Source organism: Podarcis vaucheri, assembly GCF_965113315.1.
Source record: "Podarcis vaucheri genome assembly, chromosome: 14".
NCBI lineage: Eukaryota > Metazoa > Chordata > Lepidosauria > Squamata > Lacertidae > Podarcis > Podarcis vaucheri.
Genome location: NC_138752.1, coordinates 50,769,053 through 50,781,510, shown reverse-complemented (window position 1 = coordinate 50,781,510; position 12,458 = coordinate 50,769,053). Strand labels below are relative to the sequence as shown.

The following is a 12,458-nucleotide window of genomic DNA, read 5'->3' as shown; positions in this document are numbered from 1 at the left end:
CTGCCCAGGATGCGTCACAGAACTTGCCCACGATGTTTCTCATAGCATCGACAAGAAGGTGCTGATAGAATCTCAGTAGGTTGGTAAGTTTAAAAGTAGAGAAGTAGGAAAATTACTTCCTTGGGTAACAATCAATGCTAATTACAGTCCTGTTATCTGCGGAGCTCCGAAGCCTGCTTGCTAAGCCGTCGCCATCTTGGAACTCCCCCTGTTGGACTAAGTGGGCCTTTGGCCTGATCTCACAGCCTCTCATTAATAATAATAATAATAATAATAATAATAATAAAATTTTATTTATATCCCGCCCTCCCCAGCCAAAGCCGGGCTCAGAGCGGCTAACAACAGTAAAATGATACAACATTCTAAAATCATTTCATTATAAAATCAGTTCAAATCAGATTAATGGCAACCATTGGGCTAGAGCTCTGTGAGGATTGCCAAAGGAGGGGGTCAGGCTGTGTCCTGGCCAAAGGCCAGGTGGAACAGCTCTGTCTTGCAGGCCCTGCAGAAAGATGTCAAGTCCCGCAGGGCCCTAGTCTCTTGTGACAGTGTTCCACCAGATCGGGGCCACAGCCGAAAAAGCCCTGGCTCTGGTTGAGGCCAGCCTAACCTCTCTGTGGCCCGGGATCTCCAAGATGTTTTTATTTGAAGACCGTAAGGTCCTCCATGGGGCATACCAGGAGAGGCGGTCCCGTAGGTACAAGGGTCCTAGGCTGTATAGGGCTTTAAAGATAAAAGTTAAAGGTACCCCTGCCCGTACGGGCCAGTCTTGCTAGACTCTAGGGTTGTGCGCTCATCTCACTCTAGAGGCCGGGAGCCAGCACTGTCCACAGACACTTCCGGGTCACGTGGCCAGCGTGACAAGCTGCATCTGGCGAGCCAGCCAGATTAAAGGTTACCGTATTTTTCGCTCTATAAGACGCACCAGACCACAAGACGCACCTAGTTTTTGGAGGAGGAAAACAAGAAGAAAAATATTCTGAATCTCAGAACAGCAAGAGGGATCGCTGCGCAGTGAAAGCAGCAATCCCTCTTGCTGTTCTGGCTTCTGGGATAGCTGTGTAGCCTGCATTCACTCCATAAGACGCACACACATTTCCCCTTACTTTTTAGGAGGGAAAAAGTGAGTCTTATAGAGCAAAAAATACGGTAATTAAGATTAAAGGTTAAAACCAGCACCTTAAACCTGATCCTGTACTAGACCGGGAGACAGTGCAGCTCTCATGCCTTGTTTGCCATTGACTTTCTCAGGACGTGGCCAGGCTGATTGTGGAACGGTCCACCATCATGACCCACCTCTTCTCGAAGCTCTCCTACAGCTCAGAGTCTGACGCCGTGCTGGTGGCCCTGCTCTCCGTCTTCTCCCGCTACATCAAGCGCATGCGCCAGAGCAAAGAGGGCGAGGAGGTCTACAGCTGGGTGAGTGGCCCTTCTCCTTCCCCGCTGAGTCCCTGGAGGAGTGCCTGCCCTGATACTCAGTGACCCCGTGCGTTACGGTCATGGGAGGAATTCCTGCTCAGCGTCCTGCCCGGGACAGAGGCCGGGAGAAGGACAGCGACACGAGTCAGGGCTTTCTTGGTGGCAGCCCCGTGTCTTTGGCATTCCCTCCCAAATGATTTGGTCTGCCTCCACAGGAAAGAATGTATCATTCCGTGTAAGTGTCTACAATTCACGTTCAGGGAATGAGGCTTCCATCCATTGCAGCATTGCAAAACAGTTCATTTGAAAACCAACAGGACACACAGCTAATCTACTTTGTTGTTGTTTTGCAGTAGGGTTCCCTGCGATTAGGAAGTAACTACAAGTTATGATGCCTTCATTGAACTGTGTCATTGTTTTGAGAAATTTATTGTTGTTGTTTACTTTATTTATATGCAACAGGGTTTGATATTATAATGATTGCAATGTTTGTGATTTTTTTAAATGCTGTTGCGATTATTGTGAGCTCAACATTTGTTGTTGGAAAAGCAAGATACAAATGTGTCAAATGAACAAAGAACTGAATACCTTTTTATTTGTGCATGATCCAATTCCACGGTGTTTTATCACTACCGTGTTGGATTCACTGCTTTTTTTTTGGTGGGATTTTTTTTTGTATTTTAAATGTATTTTAATGATCACTGAATTTTCATTATCATTGCCTTAAACCTCTCTGAACGCCATTTTGGAGAAAGGGCTTGAAATAAATCTATCAATTAAATAAATTCACCCTAAAAATTTATTTTGGTTTTCCTCTCCCTTTTGGACAAGCCCTTGCAAGGCAGTTTATGATTTTTTAAAAAGCAATGAAGCAATGAAATAAATTGCATGTATTAGAAACAGGATCCGTTTCTTTTTTTAATGTAAGAGCCAGCAATAAAAGCTTTTTGGAGGTGGTTTATATATATATATATATATATATATATATATATATATATATATATATATATATATGCAGGTTTTGGTGTCTTCGGGTGTCTTCCCGTGTAAGAGTCGGGGTGTCTGACTCTTACACGGGAAGACACCCGAAGACACCAAAACCTGCATTCCTGTACCCGTGGCGAGATTCTTAGGGGTGAGCATTCTGCAAGTGAGCAGCCGCCATTTTTCTCCAAGAGCGGTTGCATTTCATTACCCAATCTTCTCTCTCTGCCTCTCTCTAGTCGGAGTCCCAAGATCAGGTATTCCTCCGCTGGAGCACCGGAGAAACAGCAACGATGCACATCCTGGTCGTCCATGCCATGGTGATTCTGCTGACTCTCGGACCACCTCAAGGTGAATGATGGAGGTCATGTATTTTCCAGTGGATGCTGGATCTGCCTCTCTGCCCAGCCTCCTTTGCCCCAGGCAGGAATTAATTGATCCTTGCCTGATTGAGCCAAATGGAATGGGGGATCTCTCCTTGAATCCCTGCAAAGCTTCTCTAAGATACTCTGTCTTTCTCCTGTGAAAGAAGAGAATCTGTGGAATGAAGCGCCAATTGCAGATTTCAGTTCGGTGCTCCTGGTTTTTCTCCCCCTACATAAATCAATAAAAGGTCCCTAGACCTTATAGGTGCAGAGGCAGGCGAGACCAATGCCCGAGGAAATCTCTGATGCCTTAAGCAGTGGCTACATAGCAGTTTCCAGTGGATCTTCTTTAGCAATCTCTCGTAGCCGAGTAAGATTGTCCTTCATGAAGACGGTCTTAACAGTGAGTCCTTAAGGCCAATTCTGAATCCACATGTCCTTCCACAGTGGAGACATAGGTTTCCGGGCAGGAGTTGATCGCAGTGAGGGTTTGCCAAGCATGTCTTCCTCTTAGCAACATTTCTCCCTTTCGTCCTGAGTTCGAGCAACTTCAAAGCCCACGACACCTTTGGTAAAAGCTGTTCTCCAATTGGAGCACTTGCAGGCCAGTGTTTCCCAGTTGTCAGTGTTTATACTACATTTTTTTTAGATTTGCCTTGAGACAGTCTTTAAACCTCTTTTGTGACCACCAGCATTACGCTTTCCATTTTTAAGTCTAGAATAGAGTAGTTGCTTTGGAAGACGATAATCAGGCATCCACACAACATGACCAGTCCAACGAAGTTGATATTGAAAAATCATTGCTTCGACCCTGGACATCTTTGCTTCTTCCAGTACACTGGCATTAGTTCGCCTGTCTTCCCCAGTGATGCGTAAACTTTTTCGTTGAGACACCGTTGATGGAATCTTTTGAGGAGTTGGAGATGGCGTTTATAAGTGGTCCGTGTTTCATCATAGGACCTGAGCGCCCTGTGTGGCTTCTCGCCTGTTCAATATGACTAGCAGAAGCTGAGTCAATTCTGCCCACTGGCAGAATCCATTTGCATAATGGATATAGAGGAAAAGATGTTATTTTTTTGTGGGGAAGAGACATTTGGGTAAAGTTGAGCAGGATTTTGATGCAGACATATCTCTGGTGTTAATAGGGAGTGGGCTTTGGTGGGGCGGCTTCTGTGACCCTCTCTAAGCTGTTTCTTAAGTTGCGGTAAAAAATCGTTTACCAGCTTGCTGCTCCCCCCAAAAAAACATCTTTTGTTCTGTTACCTCCCCAAAGCCCCCAACAAGCCTGGGAGTGGGGGAGGGGAGTTGTGATCCAGAACATCAGGAGACCAGCAGGTTGACGAAGGCTGGTTTGGGGTGTAGCAAATATGTACGAGGCAAGCAAGATGACTCTCCGAACATTTATTTAAAGCCGGGGGTGGGGACTTTTGCACCCTGCTGGACATCTGGTTCCCCGAGAAGAAGCCCCTCCCCACAGCTTTCCTGGTGGACACATCGGAAGAGGCGCTTCTCCTCCCAGACTGGCTGAAGCTGCGCATGATCCGTTCAGAGGTGCCTCGGTTGGTGGATGCAGGTAGGCCGACCTGCCTGGGGATATGGGAAGAGACGTCATTGGTGGCTTACCTGTTAAGCTATCCTCCATACATGAAGTCACAGGAAGGGCTTGAAATACAGCGGTACCTCGGTTTTCAAATGCAATCCGTTCTGGAAGGCTGAGTTCTGAAACGTTCGGAAACTGGAAGCTGAAGCCTCAAAACAGAAGCCTCTCAATATGGAAAACTCAAAACGGAGGCATTTGCTTCCGGGTTTGCGGCGTTCAAGTTCCGAAACGTTCGACTACGGAGGCGTTCAAAAACCGAGGCGCCACTGTATAAGCAATGAATTATTGAAAGACTTAACGATATCGGGACTTGATAAAAGTGTATGTGTTCTAAAACAACTATTAAAAAGGAGTAACCAAAAAACATCAGGAAAGGAAGGGTGGGAAGTTGAGAAGGAATTCTGTGTTTAAAAAAGCTATTTGATGACAAGAGTTTTGTAATATTTGTGGTCACTTCATTTTAGAGAGAGAGACACCTGTTGTGTTCTCTGTGACACAGTGGGCCACGCACATAAGGCTCTGTGTAATGTGATTTTTGTGGGTTCGCAAGGAACTTGGAGCGAGCCGGTTCTGACTTGGGGGGTGTTTTGTCCCAGCTCTGCAAGACCTGGAGCCTCAGCAGCTGCTGCTGTTTGTCCAGTCCTTTGGCATCCCCGTCTCCAGCATGAGCAAACTCCTGCAGTACCTAGACCAGGCCGTCTCCCACGACCCTCAGACCCTGGAGCAGAATATCATGGACAAAAGTAAGGGAACTCAGGGCTGTGGCAGTGGGTGGGGGGGGGAGGGTCCCCTCAAGCTCCATCTCTTTACTTTTTATATTGGGGGGTGGAATCAGTGATAAAAAAAATTAAGGGTGTGTATCTGAAGAAGTGTGCATGCACACGAAAGCTCATACCAAGAACTAACTTAGTTGGTCTTTAAGGTGCTACTGGAAGGAATTTTTTCATCTTAAAAAAATTAAGTGATACAGGAAAAAGGAGGAAAAGTGAGGGGAAGAAAAAAACAAAGATGTGGATAAGAAAGAAAACTCTTATATTGAATTTTTGGACTACTGTAATGCGCTCTACGTGGGGCTACCTTTGAAGGTGACCCAGAAACTACAACTAATCCAGAATGCGGCAGCTAGACTGGTGACTGGGAGCAGCCGCCGAGACCATATAACACCGGTCTTGAAAGACCTACATTGGCTCCCAGTACGTTTCCGAGCACAATTCAAAGTGTTGGTGCTGACCTTTAAAGCCCTAAACGGCCTCGGTCCAGTATACCTGAAGGAGCGTCTCCACCTCCATCGTTCTACCCAGACACTGAGGTCCATCACCGAGGGCCTTCTGGCGGTTCCCTCACTGCGAGAAGCCAAGTTACAGGGAACCAGGCAGAGGGCTTTCTTGGTGGTGGCGCCCTCCCTGTGGAACGCCCTCCCACCAGATGTCAAAGAGAACAACAACTACCAGACTTTTAGAAGACATCTGAAGGCAGCCCTGTTTCGGGAAGCTTTTAATGTTTGATGTATCACAGTATTTTAATATTCTTTTGGAAGCCGCCCAGAGTGGCTGGGGAAACCCAGCCAGATGGCAGATGGGCGGAGTATAAATTAATAATAATAATAATTATTATTATTATTATTATTATTATTATTATTATTATTATTATTATTACTATTATTATTATTATTATTATTTTGTACAGTGGACGCTCGGGTTGCGAATGTGATCCATGCGGGAAGCACGTTCGCAACTCGCAGCACCGCATGTGCACACAGGCAGGTCGCGATTTGGTGCTTCTGCGCATGCGCAAGCACCAAAACCTGGAAGTAACCAGGTCCGGTACTTCCGGGTTTGATGCGGTGCACAACCCGGAATCGCACAACCCGAAGTGTCTGTAACCCGAGGTATGACTGTACAGTGGTGCCTCGTTAAGTACTTAATTCTTTCCAGAGGTCCGTTCTTATCCTGAAACTGTTCTTAACCTGAAGCACCACTTTAGCTAATGGGGCCTCCTGCTGCCACTGCGCCGCTGGAGCACAATTTCTGTTCTCATCCTGAAGCAAAGTTCTTAACTTGAGGTAATATTTCTGGGTTAGCGGAGTCTGTAACCTGAAGCATATGCAACCTGAAGCGTATGTAACCCGAGGTGCCACTGTATATTGATTTTATTATTGTTCTTATTATTCAGCATCAACCTTCTGGGCATGGGTCATATTATACGGGCAGGTTTGTTTGTGCGTATAATAATCTTCCCAACCTTCTGCCTTCCAGATGTTTTTGGCTTCAACTACCATCATTCCCTGCTTTGTTAGCAAGGGTTGATGGGAGTTGGAGTTCCCAGCGGCATCTAAAAAGCATCACACCCACCAGCTCTTCCTTGCAACATTAAGCAGGGAAGGACATTTTCCCTGTGTTTTAGTTTTCCATGGGGCACGTTCTGTTCCATTCAGACCACACCCACACCATACATTTAAAGTGCTCTGATCGCACTTGGAACAGTCATGGCTTCCCCCAAGGAATTCTGGGACCTGTAGTTTGTTAAGGGTGCTGAACGCTGCCAGCCAGATGTATATGGGAAAGCTTACAAGCAGAACCTGAGCTCAGCAGCCATCTCCCCACTTGCGATTCCCAGCAGCTGATTCTGTCCGCACAAGAAATTCCCTAACTCCACCCATATACAATTAACTCTAGTGCCCCCTAGTGATTGAACTGTATAACAACACTATCCACTGTCCCTGTTTTTTTCCTTTTTGGCGATTTGTTCTCTTTCAGATTACATGGCTCACCTGGTGGAGGTCCAGCACGAGAGAGGAGCAACTGGCGGACAGACATTCCACTCGCTGCTCACCGCTTCTATCCCATCTCGCCGAGGTATTCATTCATTCATTCATTCGTTATGCATGCTCTTACATGCCACTTTCTGTCACAAAGTAACCTCAAAGCTGTTTGCATAAGGTGCTCAAAACAGAATAAACAGAAATCCCAAAATGCAACTTTAAAGTCACAGTGATAAAGCTGTTAGACTCAAGAAGCAATACAAAAAAAGAGACCAAATGTGGTTTGGCAGCGACGGCGTGGGGCAGCAAAAATGTCTTCTCTGTGTGGCGAAATTCCAGCAGTTTATTTCCTCTCTCTCCCCACATTTTTAAAAATTGAATTTTAGTAGCAGCAGGTGGCTTACAGAAATGAAACAAAAAATTGTTTTAAAACAGCCGGTTTTTGCAATTGCCAATAAAGAAATATGGAACTTAACTGAATCGGTAACAAAACACTCCAGGAGGGTGTGGTCTATGATTACAGAAGGCAACTACAACCGGGAAGGGCGGGGTATAAATAAAAAATTATTATTGTTGCTATTATTGCAACCTGATCTCGCAACCAGTGTGCTTTCTGTGCTGATGTAGGCTTTCCAGCAACACTGAGTCTGTTAACTCTCTCCCTCTCCCAGTTCTCCTTCGCCTAACTGTTCACCCCCTGGTTCTTCCCAACTGTTTTCTGAACTATGTCCCTCTGCAAACCATTGTTCCAAATCTATACTGTCCCACTGCTCCTGGGAAGATTCAGGATCCTGATCAGGGGGAGGGGGGGTGCTCCCACCATTCCTGCTCAGTGCCGCCCTCATCCGCACGGTCCCTGACAGGTTCTTGAAAAAGCCTCACTCTCAAGATTTCCCCATTATTTTCTCTTCAGACAGCGATGATTCTCCACGACCCAAAAGCAGCCTCGAGACTCCACAAGGGCAGGGCAGGATCCGTGCTTTGGCCCAGATCCGAGTTCTCGGTCCAGACGATGACTTGGCAGGCATCCTCCTTCAGGTAGGGACCCTGATCCTTACCCTCCCAAACCCCCTGTCAGGAGCTTGTCCTACACTCAAGTAGGACCCTGGCAGAGACACATGCCCGGCTGACATGTTCTCTCCCTCCTGGTCTTTCGTTCGGGAGCTTTCTTCTGCCCGAACATCACAGCGACCGATGCCTACAGACATCGGCACACTTAGGGATCCGCAGAGTTTGTGCATCATGCGTAACAGACCTCAGCAACTCAGCATTTTGGCTAATTACTTTATTTACATATAAACACACACGGAGCACTGCAACATGGCTCCCTCTCTCTCTAGCATCAGACAGCAAAGAGCAAAAGAACAAAGGACAGTAGTCCCACTTCACAGAACACAGCAACACAAACATCCTGTCTCCGTCACTTCCCACTCTGTGGAGTCAAAATATATACCGTCATGTGATAGACAACAATCCCATGACTGCAATCATGGAGCAGGAATTCTAACACCCCCAACCCCACTTTGTTTCTTTGCATGTTCTTCCACTCTGTCCATGTCTCTCTGGCGAAACTGCAGACAGTCTCCGCTACAGAATTATTGTTTTGCTTATTTATTGCAGTTATTAGTCCCTTTTCTTTCACAAAAAGTGAGCCGCAACGACTTCCAAAACAGCACAAAATGTTAAAACCTTAAAATGCATGTGTGCATTTAAGAGACAGGTCTAAGGCTTGCCATACTCTGAAAGGGGCCACAAATATCTAAACCCAGTTTCTGAGCAAACATATTCCTGTCACCATGCCGGTTCTCACACACATACATACATCCCATGATTCCCCATCACTCCATTTTTGTTCCTTCATTGAAACCTTTATTAGCTGTTCTTCAGCCTTGCCTCTCAGAGCGACAGATGCCATAAGGCAGTGAAAGACAACAGGTGATAGATTCTGTAAGACCGCAGTAACAAATGGCAACTGCTGAAAATCTGGTATTAAAAAAACGGGGTGAGGACCAGACCTTCGCAACGGCCCAGGCAGATTTTTTTAAAAAAATTGGAACATTTTTATCTGGCACAAAACGGAGAACAAAGATGGTGCCAGGCAGGCTTCCATGGAAGGGGAGTTCTACAGATGCAAGGCCACTACTGAGAAGGCCCTGTGTATTGTCATTGCCTGCTTAATTGCAGATGGGTATGGAGGGCAGAGGGATGTGGGTGGCTCTGTGGGTTAAACCACAGAGCCTAGGACTTGCCGATCAGAAGGTTGGCGGTTCGAATCCCTGCGATGGGGTGAGCTCCTGTTGCTCGGTCCCTGCTCCTGCCCACCTAGCACTTCGAAAGCACGTCAAAGTGCAAGTGGATAAATAGGTGGGAAGGTAAACGTCGTTTCTGTGCACTGCTCTGGTTCGCCAGAAGCGGCTTAGTCATGCTGGCCACATGACCCGGAAGCTGTACGCCGGCTCCCTCGGCCAGTTAAGCGAGATGAGCGCTGCAACCCCAGAGTCGGTCACAACTGGACTTAATGGTCAGGGGTCCCTTTACCTTTACCTTTATGGGGGGCAAACTTTGGGGCAGCAAATGCCATGGGCAGATGGGGCTTTGGGTTTGATAAAACCTTTTGGGCCCTCCCCATTTCCTTCTCACCACCAGCCCCTTCCCAGTGGGTCCCTTGCCCCGAAAGTCCATGCTTCTTTTTCTCCCCCTCTTTGACCTTTCCCACTGCACCGAGATCTGCAGAAACCCAGGTACAGTGCTGCCCCGCAAGACGAATGGCTCGCAAGACGAAAAACTCGCTAGACGAAAGGGTTTTCCGTTTTTTTAGTCGCTTCGCAAGACGAATTTCCCTATGGGCTTGCTTCGCAAGACGAAACGTCTTGCAAGTTCTTGCGAGTTTGTTTCCTTTTTCTTAAAGTCGCTAAGCCGTTAATAGCCGCTAAGCCATTAATAGCCGCTAAGCCGCTAATAGCCGCTAATAGCCGTGCTTCGCAAGACGAAAAAACCGCAAGACGAAGAGACTCACAGAACGGATTAATTTCGTCTTGCGAGGCACCACTGTATTGCGGCTGGGAGAAAAGGAAGCAAAAATGTAGAAACTTGGAAACCCGTGTTTTTCCTAGTCTGTAAGCAAATGCAGCTCCCTCGCTTTTCTGACGCCTCCTTTTTCGCGCCTTGGGCAGCTCTTTCCGTTGACTCCAGATCCCCGCTGGCAGAACTCGAACCCGCGCCCCCTTTCCTTGGCTCTGCAGCAGGCGCTGGGGCAGGAACTGGCCCGGCTCCGCCAGGGGAACGACGCCACGCCGGGGACCGCGGTGAAACTCCTGCAGGCGGTGGCGGCCCTACTGAACTCTCCCCATGGCGGGGCGCTGGTGATGGCGATGCACCGGAACCACGTTGCGTCTTGTCCGCTTATGCGCCTGCTGTTCCAGTGTCAGGTGAGGACGTCTGTGGGTGGAGGGGCCCAGGTGGTCATCCGAGGCTGCCAGGGTAGCTCAGTTACAAAACAACAACTAACAAACCTGTGGTCGCGTAAAGCATCCTCAATAAACACACGAGACATAACCGGCTGTGTTCTTAGATAAATAAGGTATGCTATTCCACAAAATACATATGGTATGTACAGTTATTTATTGTTTGATATTATTTGGAAGTGAGAGCTGGACCATAAAGAAGGCTGATCGCCGAAGAATGGATGCTTTTGAATTATGGTGCTGGAGGAGACTCTTGAGAGTCCCATGGACTGCAAGAAGATCAAACCTATCCATTCTGAAGGAAATCAGCCCTGGGTGCTCACTGGAAGGACAGAGGCTCCAGTACTTTGGCCACCTCATGAGAAGAGAAGACTCCCTGGAAAAGACCCTGATGTTGGGAAAGATGGAGGGCACAAGGAGAAGGGGACGGCAGAGGACGAGATGGTTGGACAGTGTTCTTGAAGCTACTAGCACGAGTTTGACCAAACTGCTGGAAGCAGTGGAAGACAGGAGTGCCTGGCGTGCTCTGGTCCAGGGGGTCACGAAGAGTCGGACACGACTAAACAACAATAACAACAATATTATTTTTGCTGTAAAATGTGTGAGATCATGTTAATTGTATTTATTTGCATTACTTAGTGCTTTAACTACTGATGAAGCCCAGGACAACGAAACAAGGCCAGTATTCCGGAAATCCTTGTCTGGACTCTGTGAAAGGATTTTGTGGAAGTGTAACAACCTTTCATGTGGATTGTTTGGATTTTATGAATAGACAGGTGGAATAGACACCATTACACGGATGGACCTTGTGCATGAACTGATTAGAGAATGATCTGATCCACTGTGATCTTCTTTGTTCGCTTGTTGAACTTTATGAGTTACTTCTGTTGAAATTTGATACAATGAATAGCATACCTTATTTATCTAAGAACAGAGCCAATTACGTCTCATGTGTTTATTGAGGGTAGCTCAGTTGGCAGAGCATGAGGCTCTTAATCTCAGGGTTGTGTGTTCAAGTCCCACGTTGGGCAAAAGATTCCTGCCTTGCAAGATTGGGGCAGATGACCCCCGTGGTCTGAATTCTGCAATTAGGGCTGGGGAATAATATATGGCTTTCAGCGTCGCGATATATCGCCAGCTAAATAGCACAATATACCGAAATAACATGATGTCAGAAATAAGGATGGCTCTATATAGCAGCATTGGCTGGCTTCACGGTTTTTCCCGCATCGTGATTTTTACATAGTACACACACACACAATAGGGCTGGGGCAATGTCTCAATGCACTGTCAAAAATCGGTTTCATCATGGAAACGGTTTCATAATATTCAACATGGTGATATATTGCGAATCACGATGTGCGTTTGTGTGCTGTTAAAAATCGTGAAGCCAGTCGTTGCTTCTTTCATTATTCCTTCCGTCCCCATTACTCTGCTATAAAATAACAGTTGTAATAATATGTTAAAGGTAAGTTTTAAAAGTCTCCATTTTAGACTCCTGCGTAGTAGCCGTTGTCAGGACATGACCCCGTTCACCTCTACATAGTTCCATCCTTGTTTCAGACATCATTATATATTCGTATATCACAATGTTCAGCCGGTGGTGTATCACAACGTTGAAAGCCAGACATTGCTCAGCCCTAACATACAACATGATTCACGATACATTGCCTGGTCAAAAATTATGAAACCGATCTCGCACTTTATCTTTTAATTTCTCAAAACTCTGCAATTTCAGTTTGTCCCCTTCTTGTTCCAAAATTTCCCAATATTTCGGCCATTTGGCCTCCATATTGAGCTTTCTCACAGCCTTTGCCTCCATTGGTGACAACCACCTTGGGGTTTTATTTTCCAACAAGTCTTTA

General features: G+C 46.6%; 1 protein-coding gene across 1 annotated transcript in view; it reads left to right on the top strand.

The window, feature by feature from the left end:
- INTS1 (integrator complex subunit 1) overlaps nt 1-12,458 on the top strand; it is an 87,117-nt gene that overhangs the window by 40,699 nt on the left and 33,960 nt on the right. Inside the window, exons 24-30 of the mRNA XM_082199599.1 lie at nt 1,252-1,419; nt 2,643-2,754; nt 4,180-4,341; nt 4,965-5,111; nt 7,125-7,223; nt 8,043-8,167; nt 10,303-10,557. Of these exons, the coding sequence (XP_082055725.1) occupies nt 1,252-1,419; nt 2,643-2,754; nt 4,180-4,341; nt 4,965-5,111; nt 7,125-7,223; nt 8,043-8,167; nt 10,303-10,557 (1,068 nt within the window). The remainder of the gene's footprint in view (nt 1-1,251; nt 1,420-2,642; nt 2,755-4,179; nt 4,342-4,964; nt 5,112-7,124; nt 7,224-8,042; nt 8,168-10,302; nt 10,558-12,458) is intronic.